Raw genomic sequence first — 24,858 nt, forward strand, 5'->3', positions numbered from 1 at the left:
TAAATTATATGTGAATAAGTTACATAACAGTTTTAAATTCCTCTGAGATGAAGATAAATAACTTCATGCAGTTATTTTCTGATTCCTCATAAATTAAAAGGCATAGTACTCTGGATTTTTCAGATTTGTATTCCAGTTAACTTTCATTAATTGCAGTTGATATATATATGGATTTCTATGCTTGTTTATTTAAAAGTAATTCTACTGCTTTAGACTTGTAATGAAAATTCATAGTCCCAGGAAATTTTATTCTTTTTCTGTGTAGCAAAATACAGCAAAAAAATTTTTTTGCTGTTCTTCTAGACATGGGGATTAGGAGATTAGTTGAGCAGATAAGGTTCTGTCAATTTATCTTTAGTAGGTTTTCTTGATTTCCATTTTCATTACACATTATTATTTTTAGAATTTTAGGATTTTTCATATTCATTTAAATGGATTGAGGGATTGTAGTTTATAAGATTTTGTGATCAATTTTTATGCTGGACTGAATATCTGTATTCAGATACTGTTCAAAATGAGATTTGACCATGTAATGTCCTTGGAGTGTGGTCTGGCCATCTTGTCTAACTCACTCATAGTCAATGTCCTATCAGGAGCTGAAAAGGCACAAATAAGGTTACAGGGCTTCTAGTCAGAATTATGGGTTAAAAATCTTTAAACTATACAACTTATATTTAAAGTGGCTTTATATCCATCTCCAGAACAGGGTACTATTTAACTAAACAGATGAACTATCAATGGTTCCCATTTTGCCTTGATGGAATTTAATGATCCTTATTCAGTCCATTACTTCACTTTTAGCATTTAAATAATAATCATAATTTAGATCATGAAAATATATCTTAATTGAGGATAAATTTTGAGTAAGCAGATATTTGGAATTCTATTACTTTTTTGAAAAAGGACAAGCATTATCTACATCTTTCAAAACCGCAATTCCTGTTCTTAAAACTATGTATTATTGTTTAAATCAAGTCTGCCCTTATAACAACAATAATATTTTCTGTTCCTGAGCAAAAAATACTACCACAGTCCTAATTGAGGCAATGTATCAACAGTTATCCTATGTGTTATTTGCACTTCATATATGGAATATCTCCCTAAATGTGGAATATAGATATAGAGACACTGAGCTTATATAATTTTTGTCTTGATGAACTTGCCATGCTTGGAGATTATCAAAATGCAGAACTTTTTGATAGTACTATCAGTCATGATAGCTATACATTATCTCCAAAAATGTATTATGCCTCTGAACCCAGTGGTCTCTAAGCTTTGGGAGCTGGTGGGCATGTGTGGAATTTTGAAAATATATTTTGGCTTATCTCATTAAATGATTGCTATGATATGCCATTCACAAAACATCCATTTATGAGGGTAGAGGTTCGTTTTCCAAGTTTGGATTGGTTTCCGAACATTTTGTTACCAGATTAGGTAACATCTTCAGCGGAATTCCCCTAAATTTGGTTGAAGATGTTACCTAGCCTGATAATGAAACATCTGGAAACCAACCCACAAGCTCGCAGAATAAAGCTCCACCCTCATCCTATACAGAACTACAGATATTCGCCAGATATTGGCAAACATCCTTTTATCTTAAGGTAGTTTGATGAGATTATTCCCCAACAGCTCTTCCAACCTTTCCATGAAGCTCTCTGCCTTCTCAAAAATGTAAACTTAATTGGAAATACAATACCTCCCCTAAAGGCTTTCCAACACCATCATCCTAGTCCTATGCTCATTGGGTCGATATAGATGCTTTCTTTGTGCTAGAAAAAGCATAGAACATTCATATGCATGTTGAAGCTTGAGAAAAGAAAATGATTTCCACATTACCCTTGATGTTTTGATGAGAGGGTCTTACTGGTTCGCAGGATTTTGTAGATTCTGGAGCTAAAAATCTGAAAATGAAATACATTGAAGTTCAAAGAAAGGCAAAATAGAAGATATGAATGAAAATATGGAAGTACAGTAGGGTGTACAGAGTTAAAAGCAAATTCTGGAAGTATTCATGTATCCAAAAAATGGATGTTATAAATTCAGGTGCAAAATGGCACAAACAAAAGCAATTGTACGCAACAGCATATACATAGAACCGCTGTTTCACATACAAGCCTGCACGTTAGCATGTTTCATGACCACACTAAAGGAAACCTCTTTAAATCTAAAATGCAGACTGATTCACACATTCATGCATGTAGATTTGGGGTGTCCTATAAATTACATAACTAAAAAAAAATCCCCCACAATTCGTTTACACAATGATACATAGCTGTATTTTGTATAAAACCTAAAAAAAGTATGAAATAAATTTGCCAGTTGCATGCAAAGTCAGTATGCATACAATTATGTCACATATGAATATTTGGCAAAGTATTGCTATAAATAACTGCAGTAAAACATGACATGGAGGCATGTTCATATATTTGCCATATTTCACATACAAACAATTGTGTCAAGATTTTGGCCAGATATACACAATGGCACATCAAACATAAATTTATATGAAGACAAAGCAGCCTTCCATATGCAGCACCTAAAGCACCTATCTTTGAGGAGAAAACACCCAGCAGCACTTCATAAATGTGACCGATGAATCACCTTCATTTCTCCCATCCCTCTATATTGGCTTGCTTGATGTATCCTGAACATTCCAACAACTGTTTTTCTTTTAAGTAAGTACTGATCTGATTTTGGCATCTTTCATAATATTCGACTTTAGGTAAAGGTTAAACAATGAAAGCCCCTAACATAATACACAGTGGATTTTCATGAGAATGACAAGAGGCATGTTTCCAGAACTTCCAACAGGATACACTTAAGAAATATTTCGGACAATACCCAAAATATTTGTGAACAATGCGAAGTCGGCAGGATAAAAGAAAAGCTAAAATTAGTATATAACATTTTGTTTTTCTGATTGCTTAGATTATATATATCTCACCAAATAGTTTCTCTGTGCTGAAATTCATACTGACAGATAATAAAGGAGAATATTTGCAGCCCAGGGTCCTTGGTGCTCTCTGAGCTTGTTTTTTTCTTGCAGAATTTTCATTACCCAAGCTAGACAACCTCATTAGTGCTAATGATGACTAACACTGATGATGTTACCTAGTTTGGATAATGAAACTTCTGCAAGAAAACAAGCAAGCTCAGAGAAGCACCAAGGTCCCCTCATACTGACAGATAATTTATATTGATTGTATGATGAACTGCACTTCTAGGCTTTTGAATGCTGGGAAAGTTTATAGGTATTGCCATTAACACATAGTATTAGAGAGTAGGAAGGTCTATAGCAGGGGTGTCAAACTCAAGGCCCGGGGACCGGATCCGCCCCGCGGGTGCTTAGATCTGGCCCGTGGGGCTTCCCTGGAAACTGAAGGACTTGCCTGCGGTGCCTCTGCTAGCAAAAATGGCGTGGCCGTGTGCTGCAGGAGGCTGTCGCAGCTGAAAACGTGACCCCCTCCCCCCAAGTTCCATTTCTGTTGGCAGAGGGTTGCAGGAGGCCGTCACAGACAAAAATGGAGCTTGGGAGCCTGTTTTCTGTGGCAGAGTGCTTGGGCCACCACAGGCGTCGAGTGATGAAGAGCTGGCCATTCCCACCCTGATCACACCCACTTTGGCCCCCGAGGTCAAACAGAACCCTGATGTGGCCTGAATGAAATTGAGTTTGGCACCTCTGGCCAAAAGGAAACAGCATCCACAATGATGAGAGAGATAGCAATTCCCTCATGAGGAAAAGCTAAAACTGAATAAGTGGTCATGGAGAACTTTTACTGTATTCCTTTCATATAATACTAGAATTATATGTAAAAGCTGGCTTAGCTCAATGTCTGAACCTAGCTACTGTCTTCATCCGTTACTTTTGTGACCTAAGGAGTGTTTAGCTGGGTGATCTGAAAAATGAACAGTGGATGGATATTGTCTTTGATCCTAGAGATATCTATGATTTCTTTTTATACAGGTAGCCTTCGAGTTACGACAGTAATTGAGCCTGGCAATTACCATCGTTAAGTTGTAAGTCATAATGTCATAAGGTGGGTTAGCAATGACCAGATCTGATTTTTGTGGTGGTCATTAAATTAATTCATTGTTCACCATGAGGAATTTTTTTTTTGCCAAAAGCTGGAAGTAAATGCCAGTTTCTGGCAAAACAGTTCTAAATCATGGTCACATGACTGTGGAGGCCCTGAAAATGGTTGTAGGTGCAGGTTGGTTGCCGATCATGTCAGTGTGTGTGTGTGTGTGTGTGTGTGTGACTTTAGAACTTTCAAACCAGGTTGTCATTCCCTTTTTGGGTCTGTTGTAACTTCGAATAGTTGATTGACTGCTCTTAAGCCAAGACCTCTCTGTTATGCAATTTATTACTGAATTGAAGATTATTTTGTTTTCTAACTTATTTGTTCCACTTCTCAATGCCCAATCTATATAAACATATTACAGTGTGCTTTGAGAAGATTACATCAAATTTGGTTTCTCTATCATTATGAGTAAAAAGTTATCCCTATTAATGTTCAAGTTCTAGCTCTCTTCCCAGGCCTGGCAATTTTTGTGTCTTTTTGTTGATGACAAGATGAGTAAGTATATGACTTGATGAAAAAGCAAATTAAGAAAAAAAAGAGGTTTTTGTGGAGGAGGCTCTTATAAATGAACTGTCAAATGAAGTAAAGTTAAAGGAAAATCTCCTGCTGTAAATGCAAGGTCTGGCTCTTCTAATAAAAATCAAGGCCCTTGAGGAATTAATTACATCAGCATTACAAGAAGAATGCATGGAATTGCAAAATGTGGTGGCACAGACCAGCACGAGCTTCTGTTGCAAAAAGAAAACTGCAGGAGTGTCTTAACAATTTCTGAACTGATATGCAGGTCATTGTAGTCACATAATAGTAATTCGGACAGTCTAATGAATAATAGTATGCAGAGGTAATGATAAATGATATTACGCATACCTTGCAATTTAAGTCATCTAACTTTACTTTCTTCAGGTACCTCTGTGTGTGTGTGTGTGTGTGTATGTAAAAAGTATTTTGGCAAAATTTAAACTCCTGATTTTTGTAGAGAAAATGATTTAAAATATATTTTGGTATGCTTAGCTGTAATAATTCAGAAAACAAGCTAGATGAATTTACAATAAATGGATGATTCATGTAAGTATGTTTTTAGGATATATTAAACACATTAAGGTTTTTACAGAAATATTTTGTCTCATAATTAAGAGTATAATACAAACTGTAGAGCATATACATATACATAAAAGCACACATACAGAAATGGTATTCTTTTTAATCTAGACAGTGTATTTATTTAGAAGCTTGTAAATATGTTTAATTCACTTTTTAGCCAGCAAAACATTTTATTCTGGAAATCATCATGGAAAGAGAGATTTTTCAAATGATAATTTGTCTACTCCAAAGTTTGTAATTATGTGCTATGAATATCTATCTGGGTAATTTGTGCATCACTTTATCAATCTGCCTAAAATGTATTTGTGATTGAGGGACATGATCGGTTAGAGATGTAGAAGAGGTTAGCCTGTTGAGAAAGAATTAAAAAGGCAAAAAAAGAGAAGTGTCTCAACTGATGTTATATGGAAAAAGTATTTTTTTTAAATCTAATTTTTTCTTTCTTCTCTTTGACTAGTGCTAATAATTTTCTGATGATATTACATGCTATTATATGATATTGTGTCAAATTAGCTAAATCAGCTAATTACTTATGTAACACCATTTTTGATAAAGCTTTGACAATATGTTTTTCCAAAAAAAGGAACGATGTTACAGATTTAGGAACAATGAAACTAATTATAGTTCTTACTTCTTGGGGGTAAGATTACAGAAATAATTTTACAACTGTATTCAATTTAATAAAAGTAGAAAAATATTAGAATATGTTATCTTCCAAGTGTGATTAGACATATAAGGAATTTGTCTCTGGTGTAGAAGCTCTCAGTGTATATGCAAAGCAACAGAATAATCATCCTCATAACAATACTAATAAGAGGAGATAGTAATGAAGATAAGAAGATGCTATTCTACAACCAGCTGGGCTGCCCAGGTGATAATGAAACAATATAAATTCACAATCTTTCAAGTAATAGAACTTACAAAGAGTTGTACAAATATAGTCTAATCTATATACAAACAAAATGCTGGATTTAAACAGGGTTTCTACAAGTTACAGATTTTTTAAACTAGAGTAGTATCTTTCATCTGAATCTCTGAATCATCTGAATATCAATCATTTTGTGGGCCTTTTTAAAACTCCAGTTCTCCATAATAGATCTTCTTTTGATGTTTTCTCTTTTTTCACTCGTTTTGTTTTCCTAAAATTTATGAACTATAAATTATTTTTATAAATTTGTCTACGAATTTATAAAGTATAATTACTTTAGATTGCTTTTTGTTTTTTGCTTTTAAAAAGGAAATAATGTTGAACTAATTATTGAAATAGATTATATAATTTTAGTACTAACTGGAAATATTTTTATAACAGTGACAATATATACCAAATGACTTCTCAGCTTGAATGCATGACATGGAACCAAATGAACTTGGGATCCACACTTAAGGGGTAAGATTGCTATTTTTTAAAATCTTACACCATAAAATTATGCAGAATTATGAATTACTTTTTATAACAGATGAGACAAGGAAATAATAAAATCCTCAAAGAGATTTGTCACTGATTATAGTAGGTATTTTCAATTATATAAAATATTTTTATGCTCAATATTAATATATTCAATTTGCTTAAGGCAATGAAAGGACATAAACATATTTTCTATCAATCACCAATATCTTCCTTGAAGCATACATTTTTGAAAATGTAACTAGTGCACTATATTCCATTTGATTTTTTTAAATATGTTACTTATATAATTGTTTTATTGGAGAAAAGCAAGTTGATGCAATTGATTTTAAGTGGCTGTTTACTTACAATGCAATTTTATGTAAATATTATTCAGAAATAAATTTCATAATTTTTATATTCCCAAGGTTTCCTGGGGGCGATATAGATTAATAACCTGACCATTTTCGTTTTTTGGGTAGCATTTTAGTTTTTTTTTTAACTTTTCCAGCTATATGTGTTCATGGAAAGTCATGATGATGGAAAAATTATTATTTACAATCTGTGATTTTACATAAACCCATCCTTCAAAATATGTATCTTGACATTTGAACGTTGCATCAAATACATACATAAAACAAACAGCTCAGAATATAAACAGTCATTAAACACTGTATGAAATAGCCTTCTCTGTTAGTTTCCCTAAAACATTGTTTCCTAAACTTTCCCCCCTCCTTCTCACCTTTAAAAGTTATGGAGGATCTCTAAGAATCTTTTGTTTGTATGGGTTATATTTATCAATATACACCATATTAAAAATTAACATTGAAACATTTGCTGTCACTACCATTTTCCACAATTTTTGGTGGGATTTTAATATTACATTATATTTCAATATGAAAAGTTGAGTACCTATTCTCATCTTTTTCACTGATCTCTTATGCCACTTTGTATATGAAAGATCCTTTCTAGCATGATTTAGCTTGGTAGCTTCAAAAACTGCATGTTTTTCTAGGCATGGGAATCAAGAGGTTAGTTGGACTCCATGAGGAGTTGTTAATTTATTGTTGACTGGGTTTTATCTATCTGCACTAAATATTTCTGCATTATTTTTGTTCATTTTGTAACCAGTTTTTATATGTTGTTGCTCTAGTGACAGTATAAATCAAATGAATGAATTAATGAATTTCTCCCACTTCCTCATAGTAGGATGAGTCACATAAGAGAAGCACATAATAATAACAAAGAGATTACTTAAATGAAAGAGTGATGTCTATTTTATATCATGCTAAATAATGACTTTTCTGCAATATATTTGTGGGATGATACAGATATTTTCCTTGAGTGCAGCTGTTCTGTTATCAGCACATTTGGAAAATTGGCTTATATTTATTTAATTTATATGCTGCCCCAGTCTGTTATACCAATAGCAATAGCACTTAGACTTATATACTGCTTTATAGTGTTTACAGCCCTCTCTAAGTGGTTTTTACAGAGTCAGCATATTGCCCCCAACAATTTGGGTCCTCATTTTACCTACCTTGGAAGGATGGAAGCAGGGGTGGGATTCTACCAGTTCGCACCTATTCACTAGAACCAGTTGTTAACATTCTAAGCAATTCAGAGAACTGGTTGTTAGAAGAAATTACTGGCCTAATCCTGTAAGGAAGGCAGGAAGGAAACATTCTGGTGTTGCTTACAGAAACTGCCTCTCCGTTAACCCTTATTACGTTTTTGGCAGGACTAGACTTCCTGTCTCAGGAACGTCTCTGGAGTTTTTTTTTCCTCCTTTGCTGGTACTTTACTTGTGTGGAGTGACCATTCAAAGTTACAATGGCACTGAAAAAAATGATTTATGACCATTTTTCACACTTACGACTGTTGCAGCATCCCCACAGTCATGGTGGGTGAAGGATGCCCAGAAGTTTATATAATCTGGAAAGGTGTTAAGTAGCTCAGTTGGTTTACAGTACAGCAGGACATACCCCAAAGTTTCTTTTTGGAACAGTCATGATGCTGCAGCTGATACCCTCAACATCCTTCCCAATTTTTGTGTTAATCTTCCTCTAAGCTCTTTTTTCTTTTTATAGCATTCACGTCCTTTTAATAAGTTGAATTCTCACTACTCTTATATCTTTGGCATATACTTTCTCATTCCCTCCCATTTTGCTCAGCTTCCTCCCTAAAGAGCTTTCATCTCTCCCATGTCCCTTCTATAGGGAGTGGACTTCAGAGAAATCATTATTTGTCCAGAAATGTTTCCTGTTACCTTGGAAGCAGGAAGTTCTTTTTGAGGAAGCTGCATGATAGGTGAAATATTTGAGGACTGTATGTGGGAGCTGTTCTGGATAGTAGTCTTTCTTCTTTTATGAAGTTTGGACCAGATGGGAAAATGAAGGTCATTGCAAAGATAATTGTCAGCAGAAAGATAATACAATTTTATTCTAGGCAGTGTATTAAGATGGAGGAGATTTTTTGTTTTGAAATATTTTATTTTTATTTTAAAAAGTTAAAATACAAAACTCCAAAATGTTTCAAAATTATATGGAGCAGATTTTTATAAAAGAAATGTGCAATTCCAAAAGGAAGCTTAATCAAAATAAATGCATGCTGGCAAATATACTGTAGAAATGATAACTTTAAAAAAAATACTCTGAGTTATATTATAAATATTTTTATGGCAATGTTTTGTCCACATTTTTAGTATTTATCTTCAAGTAAGAGAAATCCTCCTAGTTGTAAAAGTGTTTAGCAACTTACATGCTTCAACATCACAGAAGAGCTTTTCCTAAACTCGTTTCGAACAACTGGACTCCATGGTAAGATATGGGAGGTTTCATGGAGTTCCATTTGAAGAAAGATTGGGCATTTGAGGAGCACCAGTCACTGAAGAAATTGGATATATATCCTTCTTGACTGCAAACTGTACTCTATAGAAAGATCTGCTTACTTAGATTTTTATTTAAAAGCTAAAAAATACTGGAGCACCCAGGAGAAAAAGTCTTACTTTCTGCAATAAATGAACCTGCATATCACTAGTACGGTAAGATTGCAGTTCTTTATTTCAAAGGTCATTTAGAACAGGACAGAATATTTAGATTAGATTGGAGTTATCTGAAGGGTGACAATTTATTATTGTTTTCTCATTTGTATTTTTGTATCAGTTTTATATAGTCGATATGGTCAAATGATTTAATTAGTAAAGATTTCTCTTCTCCCTTCCCTTCCCTTCCCCTCCCCTCCCATTCCATTCCATTCTATTTTGTAATTTGGCATTCTAAATTAGTTCAACATTAATTGGTAAATGTTGGTAAATGTTGAAAATATTAGTTAAAGAGCAGAAAGTTCAACACTGTAATTTATGAAAACATGAAAATTCATATGGACCAAGATTCCAGTCCCAAGATTTGGCTTCCTCCTATTGAAATTAATAGCATGTAACTCTTTCTTTGTAAGTGTTTCCACTGCTTTTTGTCTCTTTCCACTACCTCTGTTTTAAATGGCATAGTTTTATTTTGCTTCTTCTGACAGTGCTTAGTTGATTTGTTGATATTTTTTTCCAAATATAGAGAAATTGCTTTAGAATAAACAAATATACAATAATTGTTAGACATCTTTTAAAAATAAAAAAGAAATAGGAAACGTGGGTAAAAGAAAACTTACTTCCATGGTCAGTTGTCCCCAAGCAATCAAGCAAGCAATGAGAAAAATTACTCTTTCTCAACTTTCAGATGTTTGAGCTAAGCCATGATATGAATGTATACTCTTCGTAAGTATTTTGGGAGTATTCTTCTGAAAGAAGGAGTATTTATTTATTTCCTCATTACAAGTTTGTACTCCCTGTAATCAACTGGACTTGGTAGCAGCTCAAAACAGATGTAAATTATAATAATACAATACATAAAAATAGATGATAAATAAAACACTAACATAAATAACAGTAAGAAACATAGATCATAATCACCACCACAAATATAATAGAATAGAACTGGAGGGAGGGACCTTGGAGGTCTTCTACTCCAAGGGTCTTCAAACTTGGGAAGTTTAAGACTTGTGGACTTCAACTCCCAGAATTCCTGAGCTAACATGACTGGAGGAGGAATTCTAGGAGTTGAAGTCCACAAGTCTTAAATTTCCCAAGTTTGAAGACCCCTGTTCTAGTCCACCCCCCATTCAAGCAGGGGAAACTATACTATTTCAGACAAATGGTTGTCCAGTCTCTTCTTAAAAACGTCCCATGATGGAGCACCCAGGATTTCTGAAGGCAAGCTGTTCCACTGATTAATTGTTCTCACTGTTAGGAAGTTTCTGCTTAATTTCAGATTGCTTTTCTCTTTGATTAGTTTCCAACCATTGTTTCTTGTCCTGCCCTCTGGTATTTGGATAATGACTTGGCCCTCTCTTCTTTGTGGCAGCCCCTCAAATGCTGGGATACTGCTATCATGTCACCCCTAATTCTTCTTTTCTTTAGACTAGCCAAACCCAAATCCTGCAGCCCTTCTTCATATGTTTTAGTCTCCAGGGCTTTGATCATCTTACTGCTATCATATCTAATTCTTCTCTTCTTTAGACTTTATAATTCCTATAGGAATTGCTATAGGTATTCTGAAACAATATGATTTAACAGCTTTTGGAAAGCCAACAGTTGGGGGCGTGGGGGGGGGGGTTGGCAGTCTGATGAAATTTAAGAGATAGGACATATTGAAAAGAAGTGTCTGCAAGCTTCAGATTTTATGTTGCAGTAGCCAGGATTCTCACTACTAAATCAGACAGCTGAAAAAGATTGATATTTTGCCAACTCATATAGGGATTTTTAAATAAAAACATGCACTCTCAATTATACCCAGAGCCAATAGAAACTCAGCGTAGGGCCTGAAGTATAGTGTAACATGCTAATGGTAACAAATGCCAGTCATCAATAAACTACTTAGATTGGTATTCAGAGACAGTTTCATGTAGAGCATAATATTGTAACCATACAGTGATAAAGATATGAACGACTGTTCTGATTAACATAATTGTAATAAATAATGAGTGTGACTTGTTCCCAAATTAACTTAGAGTTTTATGAAGTCATCCAATTGCAGCTTATTTGGGAAATCATTGTTAAGCCAACTATGGTTTTGGGCATTATACACATCTAGTTTTTATTGTTTATATATTTAAATTTTGATGGAGAAAAAAGGGAAGACCATGTGGTTGGCTGTTTCACAATGAGCAGTTTGCTGGGAATTATCCAAGTCAAATCGTCTTTGTGCTAGATGTTGGCAAGTCTCCTGATACCATTCAATCAGCGTTTTTTGAGTTGTGACAGTGCCACTGGCATTTTCAGGGGGTCAAAATCTGGTAAATGGAACCATTTTGCAGTGCCACTTTCAATCATGGCTTTGATAATAACACTGCATTGCACCTCCCTCCCTCCTCCCTCTGCGCACACCCATGAACAATATAATGCTGCTGTTCATACATTCTTGCTATCTTTTACAGAGCACATGCACTATGAAGATTTGATTTATTATCCTTTTAGAACAACTAAACAGAAAGAAAGTACTGACAGTTACATATAATCCCTGTATTAGTTCTGCAGGGTATTCAACATTTTTACATTAAAGGAAGATAATTGTTTTTCAAAGATCTGTGTCTCTTGTATTAAATAAAAGAATTTAAATGCAATGGAGAAAATAAATGGTATTCCAGAATCTGTAAATACTGACAATTAGTGTGGATGACACCTGGGCTATCTGGATGGGAAAAAGGCAGAAGATTAAATCAAGATTAACTATCTTTGGAGAAGCAAATTTAAATATTTTGGCATATGCCAAGATTATAGCATTTGTGAAAAATTGGTGTTAGATATAATCTCTTTGCCTGTAATATATGCCAAAATAGCTCTCTGGTGAAAAGAGTTATACAATGCCTTCAATTTCATTTGTCATTGTCATAAGCTAGTTTGCAAAGATGTACATCTTTTAAAAGACATTGATCAACAGCTTATCAAGGACTCCTAGGTGTTCAGTGTTTCAGGTATTTTTCTTTTTAAAGTAGCTTTTGAACATTGGCATCTTTCTTTAGACTGAAATATTTCCCCCCCTCCAGAATTGACATCTTTTATATACTTGCTCACTTTTTTCATATATGGCTTAATAAAGATCTTCTTACACATAAATTGTGTTTTAAAAGTCTTTCCCTACTTGGTGGATATCTGTGTCTGCAAATGGCCTACAAAATATGGATAGTTGAAAGCAGAAAATACAGTTTTCACTACCTTTTTGCTGCCATAATTTTTGCACACTATATGTCTAATATATATGCCTCATGACCCTCTTATAGACCCAAAGGCATCTTTTTTCAGACATTTGTTTTAAAAATGAATAGCAGTACAATTCCGATCAATTGTTGGGATGGTAGATTGCCATTGGAACAGTCCAATTTACAACGAAGAAATAAATACTTGTGATGCATGATGGAGAACTGAGGAAACACTAAGCAGACACCAGTTCTGTAAAATGCCAGCTATTCTGGATATTAAGTAATGTTTGCAGCTCTAATTTAAATCAATTGCATTAAACCTCTGTTTTTGACAGAAATATATGTACAAATCCTTATTATTTGTCATTTATCGAATGTATTTTAATAACCATGTATATTCAAAACAAAACAAAAACTCTTCCAAAACAAAAGATTTTTGGCCAGTGTCTTAAAAGCTAATGGTAGCTAAGCAACTTTCTCAGCAGTAGTCAAACAACTGAAAGCAATTTGCTATTCTCAGAGAAATTTCCCACCCATAGATTGTTATTCATTATATTTCTCATAAACCACCATATTAATCAACTTCTCCTCTGTGCTGCCCATCAAAAGAAACTAGGCATAATAAAGATCCAGCTGCAAATACATTTATATATTTTTATAAATGGAATTTCTGTTCTTTATAATTGCCTTTCTTTCTTTATTTATTTATTTAAAATATGATTAATTACTTTTAATAACAGTAAAGTTTTAAGCAAGCTATTCATTAAAGTCTGGTGTAGTGGTTAAGGTATTAGGTTAGAAATCAGAATACATTGATTTCTGATCCTACCTTATGTATGAAGCTAGCTGGGTGACCTTGGGCCAGACACCTTTTCTCAACCCTAAGAAGAAGGCAATGGAAAATTATTATTCTACCCGCCTGGATGAACACAAAAATGCAGTAAAAAAGCTGGAACACACTTCCTCACTAGTCCAACACATGAAAGCCACAGGTCATAGCATCTACTTCAATGGTACCAAAACCCTAGCCACTATAGAAAACCCCAGCTACAGAATTATCAGAGAAGCCATAGAGATTGAAAAAAGACCTGAAAGTATGAATAGAAGAGATGACTCCACCAGACTGTCAATTATTTGGAAGCCTGCACTCACAAACAAAAAAATCTCCACACCACAAGCCAGGCAACACCTGGGCACAAACAGACTCCCCCGATACCTCCAGCTCAAACACACCCCAACCAGGCACCCAGATGAAACCTAGCTTCCTAATAAATGATAGCTGTCCATTTACTCAGAGCCAAGTCGCACTAAAGCCTCCAATACAGGAAACACAATGTTGCCAGCCAATCAAGACCCCCAAAAAGCTACAAAACAGACAGAAGATATTAGAAACACCAATCAAGCAGAACACAGCAAACTCCAAGACCAATAAACACAGACCAAGACTCCCAACCAATCAGGATGAAGAAAAAACCATTCTGGCACAGCAGTAGGCTAGCACCAAATTTAAAACAGAAGCAGCTGTGAAAGTCTGACTCACAAACACAATACAGAAGCCTGATGATGGCAGATGAGATTCTGCTGAAATGTTGCTACAACTTTAAAAGCACAACTATAATGACGTGGGAAAATACCCGAACAAAGCTGAATACTGCATATATATATATATATATATATATATATATATATATATATATATATATATATATATATATATATATATATATATATATATATATATATATATCTTACCCTGTTTCTCCAACAATATTGACCTCCCCAATAGGAAGTCCCAGAATGTTTTACAGGCATGAAGAAATTCAAACTCTCCCCCTCCCCAAATTAAGGCCTATATTAAAACATGCGGAAATGGGGGAATGGTGGGGGCTTGCTGTTAGGAGAGATATACTTTTGTTGCACACTTGGATATGGTGCTGCCTGCATTGACCCCTTAACGAAGTGCCCCACCAACGCCGAGGTCAACATCCAAGCTGTCGCTGCCCGCCCACCTGAAGATGCAGGGGGAATTAAGTCACCCTGAAAAAGACGGCCTAGCCATTTTTGGGGCTCAAAAAAAAAAAAAAAGACCCGGCCTTATTATATGAGAAACACGGATATATATATATATATATATATATATATATATATATATATATATATATATATATATATATATATGTATGTATGTATGTATGTATGTATGTATGTCTGTCTGTCTGTCTGTCTGTCTGTCTCTGTCTCTGTCTCTGTCTCTGTCTCTGTCTCTGTCTCTGTCTGTCTCTCTCTATCTCTCTCTATCTCTCTATCTCTCTATCTATCTATCTATCTATCTTTCTATCTATCTATCTATCTATCTATCTATCTATCTATCTATCTATCTATCTATATATGTGTGTGTGTGTGTGTGTGTGTGTGTGTGTGTGTTTGTAGATTTTCACGGGTGCAGGTATGCAGGTCTTGGCATGTTCGGGTCTTTCTCCGTGTAAGATTGAGAGCATCTTGGCAACGTTTCGATGAGGTCCCACTTGCCATCTTCAGGCTGGTGCTTTCAGCTTTGTGCTTTTGCGGTGGGATCTCACCGAAAAGTCACCAAGATACTCTTAATCTTACACGGGAAAAGACCCGAACACACCTAGACCTACACACACACACACACACACACACACACACACATATATGATGGATATTTTTGGTATTCCAATAAGAAATATATTAAGTAAGCTGGTAACATTAAACTCCTTTCCATTTGTTTCTAAATGCAAATGGCATTTTTCCTGTGCCTCACATTTTTTGGCTATTTCTATATGCAAGCATGCCAATTTCTTCTTTAAAATGCTATAGCTTAATGCAGGGTCTGTTCTATGTAAACTCTTCCCACCCCCAACTATTTTTAAAACATTCAAGTCTGATTATGATGAATTGTTCTGTATTCATATTTCATGCTGATGTTTGCTAACTTGTCACTGTATTCTTCAGAAATGCTTAGTGTAGCTTTATTAACTTGGGAATGTAGGCTATGAATCATATGAAATTTGCCAGTGTAACAAAATAATAGTGGTGTAATGAAGTAATTGAAAGTTTCATACTTTTCAGAAATTAATCTTTCAACATTTTTTTAAAAACCACACTAAAGTGAATCTTCAGAGCTGCTCTGTTTTTCATCACACAAAATATTCTGTTTTACCAGTCATATACACACTATATAACATTATGATTAATTAATAATTTTAATACCTTCTGCCTTGATTTGAAAGGTTTTTAAGGGATTTTCAGATAGCTAAATAGCCTTTATTTGACATTTTTCAGATATTGTTTTAAGTTTTCTTGTTGTATATTCATTGATTGCTAGGACATGAAGTATACATCTTATATAATTTCTTCCTTCCTTCCTTCCTTCCTTCCTTCCTTCCTTCCTTCCTTCCTTCCTTCCTTCCCTCCCTCCCTCCCTCCCTCCCTCCCTCCCTCCCTCTCTCTCTCTCTCTCTCTCTCTCTCCCCCCTTCTTGCTTTCTTGCTTTCCTTCCTTCTCCTTTTCACTTGGCGCTAAATATCAAAACTGGGAGCATGTTATATTAGCATTATAAAAATATTTTTTTCTGGCACTTAATCAGTTTCTTTTTTATGAGTCTTTAACCATGACTTACATATACTTCATTGTACAAGCTAAATAAATTGGTGATGTCTCTAAAAAGTTTATTTAAGATGGAACACTTAGACTGATTTAGTGCAAATTGTTAATTGTTACTTACACATAGAGTCATTGTTCACTTCTTACTTTTCAATGGAGAGTTTGGCTGTGGAAATTATTAAATCAACTGATATGTCTAAGACAAATTCAACTCCATAAATCTTATCCAATTCTGTTTATCTGGAATAGACATCAGTGGTGGATTCTTCCTACCTTATGAAGGATTATAAGGTCCCCATGTCACTGCCCTGCCCCTCATCTATGTGAGATTTAGACAGCTGTCTGGCTAATATTAAAGATAAAGATAATGGATTAAGATGTCCGTTCTATTCCCTATAGTAGATTTTTGACAAGCTGTAGATAACAATGTAAAAATAAAATGGTTCTACTTTGTCATTTGTGACTGTCAACAATAGAATTTGGGGTATATCAGAGCTTAATGCTTTAGCAAAATCTAAGGTTTCTCAGTTAAGATTATGGAAAATTCACATAGTTCCTAGTTAAGGAGGAGCTCTGCATGACCAAAAGCCATATGCTGAACCAACTTAACAAACTTGATTGAATAAAAGTTTAACTCTTCACCTAGTTCCGTAATTTCAACAATATGCCATCCTATGAGGCTGCAACTCAAATGAACCAAACCCCATTTGAACCCAAAGTGCTGATCTCATTTGGGGGTAAATAATTCTTATGCTGTACATACACATGTATAAGCCCAGTGGTGGGATTCAAATTTTTTTATTACTGGTTCTGTGGGTGTGGCTTGGTGGGAGTGGCAGGGGAAGGATATTGTAAAATCTCCAGTCAGAGGTGGTATTTGCCGGTTCTCCGAACTACTCAAAATTTCCGCTACTGGTTCTCCAGAACTGGTCAGAACCTGCTGAATACCACCTCTGGTATAAGCCCATCTGCAAATAAGCCAAACCTGATATTTAAAGTATATGTTTGGCACTTAAAATTCTTGGCTTATCTGTGATTATATCAGGTAAATCATATGTAATTGAAAAGAGACTTTGAGTTTTAGTTGAAGAAAAAAGTGCACCTCAACTATTTGCAGTTCAATGTGATAGAAGAAAAATGAAAGAGATATGTAGGCTAGCAAGGTGATCCCTGAGGGTATGACCATGCCAAAGGTACACTTCTGCAGAATAGTGTTCAGCCTCAGATGGACGTCCCCAAAGTGCTTTTCAAAAGGCAACTGAGCTTTCTTGATTTTTTTCTTGAGAACATTTCGCTTCTCATCCAAAAAATCTTCTTCAGTTCTCTCAGCTTCTTCAGTTCCCTTTTCATCCACAAAACTTGAAAAATGTTTTTTTTAAACGTTCTCAAGAGGAAAAAAGAACCCCAACCCAAGATAGTTCATTTACCTTTTGAAAACATCTTTGGGGCAACCATGACCTGGATGATCAAGAATCTCTATAGACTCTTAGATGGAAGGTAAATAGCTTGACATAGGGATGTTAAGGCATAATGTTTTACCTTGAGTAAAACATTTATGAGAAAACTATTCTAGGATCTCATATGAAAAACATGTTTGCCAATGGGGCTTCAACATTTCAGTATTCCATAGGATTTCAATAGTCTATTCAATTTCTAGGGATACTGAAACAGTACTATATGTGTTATTTTACCATGGCAACCACAGGGACATCCACAACATTTACATTTTATCCTTGTTTCCTCAACAAGGAAACCTTTCATTTTCAGAGTTCAAGTCCCTTCTAATCCAAATTGTAGCAAAATACTAGGCAGCAGCAGGAATGAAAATGAAGCACTAATGCAAAGTGTCCCATAGTTTCAATGCTGTTTATCTGCTGTCCATCTCAATGCCCTCCAATGTTTTGTTTTATTTACTACCTTATAATGGTCCTAGACTTAGGTCATCATAAATTGTTATAATGATCATGGTTATTTGAAATTTTGGGAGCATTGCAGAACACATATTAATAATGTTAAAAAGATTTCTGGATTTAAAATTTCAAAAGTAAAATAAAATAGTTTGGTGTAATTGTTGCCTTACTGGAAGTAAAAGAGATCTTTGATTTCTACAGGGAATTGTTCCCTTTGTTTGTTGATTTGGCTAAAGGTTAAGCCACAATGCATCTTCTAAGCTGATGTATGAATAAAATAGTTAGAACACTGATTTGTAATCCTATCCTGTGGCTACAAGTTCTGCTCTTCTTGTAAATGTCATCACTTTCTCTGTCCTATCTGTTTATATCTGAGTCATGAGGTGCTGACAAAAAACCCCTGCACTTAATGTGAAACCTGAGGCATTTTGCTAATTCCAAAGATATTCTTAATTACCAATTTGGCATTTAGCTGATAAATAATCTGCACATATGCAGCATTTCTTTTTTTGTGGCTCTACTATATTTTTTAAAGTTTCAGTACTCAATTGTTAAAATATAAGTTACCAAAGTCATATTTTCTTGGAAAAAATAAAAGACAAACCTGAAAGGGGGCAAGGCTGAAAGAGGTTAATAAAGATTAAAAAAAATAATTGTTTATATCTATAAATTTCCTTAATGAAGGAAAATTACAAAAACAAAAGCAAAAATACTTTACAAAAACACACATTCTAATAAAAATATCTAAAATATTTTAAAGACAATTCAATGTCCATGTTTTTCATATGAATGTGAAAAATGGTGCACAAAGTGGTGCGATTTATACAATGCAAGTAAATGACCAAAATGAAGGACAAAAGTGAGTTGTTGAAAAATAAATAAAACTAAAGGATAGCTTTCTGAAATAAAGGACTGTGTTAAGTGGGAAAAATCAGGAAATCCAAGCAGTTCAAATGAACATCAAGCTTAAATGTTTTACAAGAATCTGAACTATTAATGGTCAAATTGGGGTGGTGGAAAAGAGTCAGTGGAACTCAAGGTAGGCTGGATGTAGTTATCTTGTGAACATGAAAGGACTCAAGACTGATGATGTGTTTGATCCCGCCCTTGAGTTCAGTCTGCTCATCTCATACAGACCATACTTTATAATAAAGGACATATGGTCACTGTAATAGAACTGGTAATCAGTAGGTCCTGACCAGTTCTGGAGAACCGGTAGTGGAAATTTTGAGTAGTTTGGAGAACCGGTAAATACCACCTCTGACTGGAGATTTTACAGTATCCTTTCCCTTTCACGCCCACCAAGCCACACCCACAGAACCGGTAGTAAAAAAATTTGAATCCCACCACTGCACTGCAAGTATAGGTGAACAAAACTTACCATCTTTCTTTGCAGCCCAAGTTATTAGCAAAATCAGGGTATCTTTCTGCATAGGAAGTTTGAACTTTAAAACTGTTGAAATGCTTTGAAACTGTTTTAGCATAAATGAAGAAGAAATAATACAAACATTTTTCTAATGTGATTTATAATTAAGTTTAATTTCCAACCTTTGACCTCTTTTTATTTTCAGCCATGGGACAGGATATGAAAGTGATAATCACGCAGCCCCGATGTTATACAGCTGTGGGGCCCAATACAGAATACATACCCATGGAGTGTTTAGAGGAATTCAAGTGAGTATATTAAGGAAAGTATATAATTTTGGACTAATTACCTGGCTGCTTTGATAATAGCAAGAAAACACTATATTTTCTTTTTATTAGAATATAGTGTTCACTATATAATAACTAAATGGAAAATGTTTATCTATTGCTGACATTCTAATTTGCTCCTTTTTGCTGAGAAATCTTCCAGATATATTGAGTTACAATTCCCATGATTGCCAAACAACATTGAATAAAAATCATGATGGAGATTTATGGGTGTTGTTGTAGTCCAATACTGGGAGGGCTTTCCTGCAAGCAGAAAAGTAATGTGAAGGAAAAATGAAGGATCAAGCATTTTCTCTTGTGAAATGCTAATACAGCCTTTGGGATTGTAGTAAACTGTTTACAATTTCCTTTATGACATGAAACAAAGTAACAATTTCAGGATCTGATACTACTTATATTTTGGAGAAACTTAAATGTCTGTAGGAGGTCTTGTTGCAGTATAGTAGGGGTGAGGGGTGATTTCCCTCCCCCCAACCTTGGCAACTTTAAGACTTGTGGACTTCAACACCCAGAATTCCCCAGCTAGCCATCCTGTCTAGGGAAGTGTGGGAGTTGAAGTCCACAAGTCTTAAAGTTGCCAAGGTTGGATACCACTGCACTATAGTTTTTACAGTTCTCTGACGAGCCCATATATTGTATGTAAAACCTTCCTTTTTATGCCATCATAGGATATGCGGCGGATGTCTGGAGTGGCTCCAACAATTGTTAGATCAGCAGGCGACACAAATGAAAAGCGACCTTTCATGTGTGTGTATCCTGGCTGTAACAAACGATATTTTAAACTGTCTCATTTACAGATGCATGGTAGAAAACACACTGGTAAGTATCTTCCTGGAACACTGAAAAAAGTGATTTGTGACAAATTTGCACATGACCATTGCAGCACTCCCCTTTGGTCACCTGATCAAAATTTGGATGCTTGTGTTCTGACCCAAGCCTTGTTCAAATTAAACAAACACAAACTGTGTATAAAAGCAAACCTTTTTTAATGCATTCCCAGCCAAGAGTCATTTAAACCTAATTGTCCAAGATAAAAGCAAGTCCTTTCAAGGTTGTAAAAGACTGCCAAGAACAGAAGTCTAATTACTGATAAATATCGACTGACAGAAGTTTCAAAAACAAATGGGAGTTCGCAGGGCTTCAACGAGGACTCAGAGTCTAAAGAACTTATTTGCTTCCTGCAAAGAGCACATTCCCGAGGGCTGGTTTTTATCCCTTATGGGAGGGACCATCACCTTCCAGCCTTACTCCCGAGTCGCCCTTGCTGCTTCAACTGCTCTCTCCTTTGAGCAGCCGTGCGCATACATGCTCTGGGCACAGGCTCCCCGGGGTCCTTTGCTTCACTGCTGCCAGATTCTAAAAGCTCTGAAGGCAGCACCCCACTCTCCAATAGTCCTGGCCCCATCCCTGCATCAGACACAGGACCCTCATCCAAGTCCTTGACAGACTCCCTGACTGGTTCCCTTTCGTCCTCGCTGCCAGAGACCTCTGCCATCTGCACCTGCTGCTGGCGAACCACAACAGCTTGACAACGGGCATGTATTTATGACAGTTGCACTGTCCTCAGTCATGTGATTACCCTTTTGTGACCTTATAATGTACAAAGTCAATGGGGAAGCCGGATTCACTTAACAACCACGTTAAGCGTTCGAGACGCTTAACAACCATGTTAAGTGTAAGATTCAGTTAGCAACTGAGGGAAGAAAGGTTGTAAAATGGGGCAAAACTCACTTAGCAACTGTCTTGCTTAGCAATGGAAATTTGGGGCTCAGTTGTGGTTGCAATTTGAGGACTACCTATAATTTTACATTTGAATGTTACAAAAAGATATGGCACATGTTTTAAACCATAATTTTACAGATTGCGGTGAAGTGAACTGTAATTCACAGAAGTGTGCATCATAACACATCTAGTGACCAGTCTTGTTGATACCTCAGGATTTTTTTTAAAAGAAGGGTATCCTTCTAAATGAGTGAATAATATTTTCTTGTGGGTTCTCATAGTGTATGGTTCTTAAAATGTAGCTTCAAATTTTATTGGGCAGAGAAATGGAGCAGCTGAATAGCAATTAATTTTAAAAAAAAGAAGAAGAAAAAAGGAGTGAGTGAGTCATAAGATTTTCCTTATAAAACAACTGATTCATTACACTTCCTGAAAATAGTTATTTTGCATAGTGTTACTATCTGTGGAACTCTGATGCACAAAGTTGGAATTTGTATCAGTGCTTATCACTGTTTCAGCAGAAATTTTGCTGATATCTCTGTTACCATTATGGTTGTTTACTAAGTCCACTCCTAATATTAGTACTGTTGACCCAGATATAAAAAAGTACTCTTTTCTTGGAACACCCAAAATAATATATTTTTAAAAATCTTTATCAATAATATTGCACCCACTTTTGCCCATTATTAATATGTAGTAGCAACACTGATTTATTAGTTTGCAAGTGATGTATGACTGGAGGATTTTTTTTAAACACACAAAGTGATACTTAGTTTCAATGAACTTTTTCTTCCCAGCAAAACTCAGTTGTAAGCAAACTGAATACAATAACTCATCACTTTGAAGATAAAGTTTTTGTAACAGATTATCTGTGCTGAAAATAATAATTCCATTAAGTAACAATATTTATATTAATGGAGTTTTTTTTAAAAAAAGTTAAAACAACTCTTCGAAGAAATAGAAAAATGGCCGTGAAGGATGCAAGTTAAACAATAGTAACTTTCTTTCTGATTTCCTTTATACAAAACTAAATTTTGAACCTACTCAACTCATTTTATACAGACTGAAATTTCTTTGTTGGCTTTACTCCAGAGCTGATTTGCTGTTAAGAGCTCAGATTCTCTCACTCGGGTTTCTCCAGATATATTGTAACTACAATTTTAATTAGAATTTGGTTTATATATATTAGTGGATTACATCTCAATACGGTCCACAACAAAGATGGTGGCATTATAATGCAATTGTTTCTGATCATCCAAGATAGGGAACTAGGTTAAAAGCATAAATGCCTAAGTTAAGCCTAACTACATCAATGCAATTTTCTTGGCAGTATTATGGAAAGGGTTTAGGCAACAATCCTGAAATTCCCAGGCAGTTTCTTCATCCAAGTCCAACTAGGACTGACCTTGCTTAGCTTCTAAGATCAGCCAAGGTTGTCGTGAGTTCACTGTCTGCTGAGACCATAGACTAGTAACTACTTATGAGGAAAAATAACAACACATTTAACTCTTAAAAACACGCTAAACCACAAACCTAATGCTCATTACCTTGCTTGGGTTCTACAGTATTGAGATAATTTCAGGGGTGGGATTCTACCAGTTTGCACCTATTCGGTAGAACCGGTTGTTAATATTCTAAGCAGTTCAGAGAACCGGTTGTTAGAAGAAATTACTGGCCTAATATTGTAAGGAAGGCAGGAGGGAAACATTCTGTTGTTGCTTACAGAAACTGCCTCTCCATTAACCCTTATTACATTCTTGGCAGGGCTAGACTTCCTGTCTCAGGAACGTCTCTGGAGTTTTTTCCCCCCTCCTTTGCTGGTACTTTGCTTGTGTGGAGTGACCATTCAAAGTTACTTATGACCATTTTTCACACTTACAACTGTTGCAGCATCCCCACAGTCATGAGAGGCCAGGCGAGGAGATGCGTGCCTCGATGTGAGTGATATTGAGTTGGCCACACCCAGCCAAAAACATGACCACCAAGCCATGTCCACCCAGTCACATGACCACCCAGCCACACCCACCACCTAAGCCACGCCCACAGAACCGGTTGTTAAAAATTTTGAATCCCACCCCTGGATAATTTGCTAGGGATGCCAAATTTTCAGATCCTGCTACAACTTCCAGAACTATAACTTGAATGAAAAAAACACATTTTGTAAAAACTTTCTGTTGCTGGACTTAATGCTGCTTCAGATTTTGGATCAGCTAAGCTAATGGAGGAATTCGCTGTGAAGCTCAATTTTCCATGTATTGATATACACTAAGGATGAAAAGAGCAGGTGATCAGGCTAGGGACACCTCATAACTTAGCTAGGGACTTACTATGTGATTTTTCTTAATTAGTGTTTAGAATGTTTATCCACAGAAGTTATAAATAGGACTGAACAATCTGTTGTTTCTTTAAAAACTTATATGAAAAAGCATATCTTTGCCTTAATTAATAAACAAGTGTCTATAAAAAAGGCGTTTCTTTATTATAACCCCAAAGCAATTAAACAAGATTCTCATGATTCTCTTCTCTAAACAATGTTCAATTCCCTTCCTGAACATTTGGCTATTTTTTCAGGGCTGATTCTTTGTCACAAGTATTCATTGTTCCATATACACATTCTAGCACTGGAATTATTTGATTGCAAATGCATGGATTTTAACTGTTGCCTGAATAACCTATTCTGTCTCTTACAAATATTTATTTATTTTTAGATGCTCATCTTAGTGAATGACTTTGGCAGTTAACAATAAGCAGTTAAAATATTAAAACAATTCATTTGTTTTATTTAGTATATTTCTATAGCCACTGATTTCACAAAAATGTGACTCTGGGCAACATACAATATAATAGTTAAAAGCCCCATAGCAATCTAAAAACAGTAAAAACTAAATAAAATAAACAGAAATATAAAAAGGATGCATCAAATAAATCTCAATTACTAACACCATCTTTTTTTCACACACTCGGAGCCTAGGCCTTGGCACAATAAATGGTTTACACAATTCCGACCATTTATTTTTAAGTTAGAAAGTGGAAACATCATTTCTTTTTTTAAAAAATTAATACTTATATTA

The 24,858-nt window shown here is 35.2% G+C and overlaps 1 protein-coding gene across 6 annotated transcripts in view; it reads left to right on the forward strand.

The window, feature by feature from the left end:
• Nucleotides 1–24,858, forward strand: part of WT1 (WT1 transcription factor) — a 51,303-nt gene that overhangs the window by 19,126 nt on the left and 7,319 nt on the right. For 5 of the 6 annotated variants that reach the window (XM_087951039.1, XM_087951043.1, XM_026664633.2 and 2 more), the window contains 3 exons: nt 6,493–6,570; nt 19,924–20,026; nt 20,734–20,884. In XM_087951039.1, the coding sequence (XP_087807165.1) occupies nt 6,493–6,570; nt 19,924–20,026; nt 20,734–20,884 (332 nt within the window). The remainder of the gene's footprint in view (nt 1–6,492; nt 6,571–19,923; nt 20,027–20,733; nt 20,885–24,858) is intronic. The other variant, XM_087951040.1, reaches the window with a different exon arrangement.

Source organism: Notechis scutatus, chromosome 1 (assembly GCF_049901735.1).
Source record: "Notechis scutatus isolate UNSWTSFEM ecotype Mainland chromosome 1, rNotScu1.2, whole genome shotgun sequence".
Lineage (NCBI taxonomy): Eukaryota > Metazoa > Chordata > Lepidosauria > Squamata > Elapidae > Notechis > Notechis scutatus.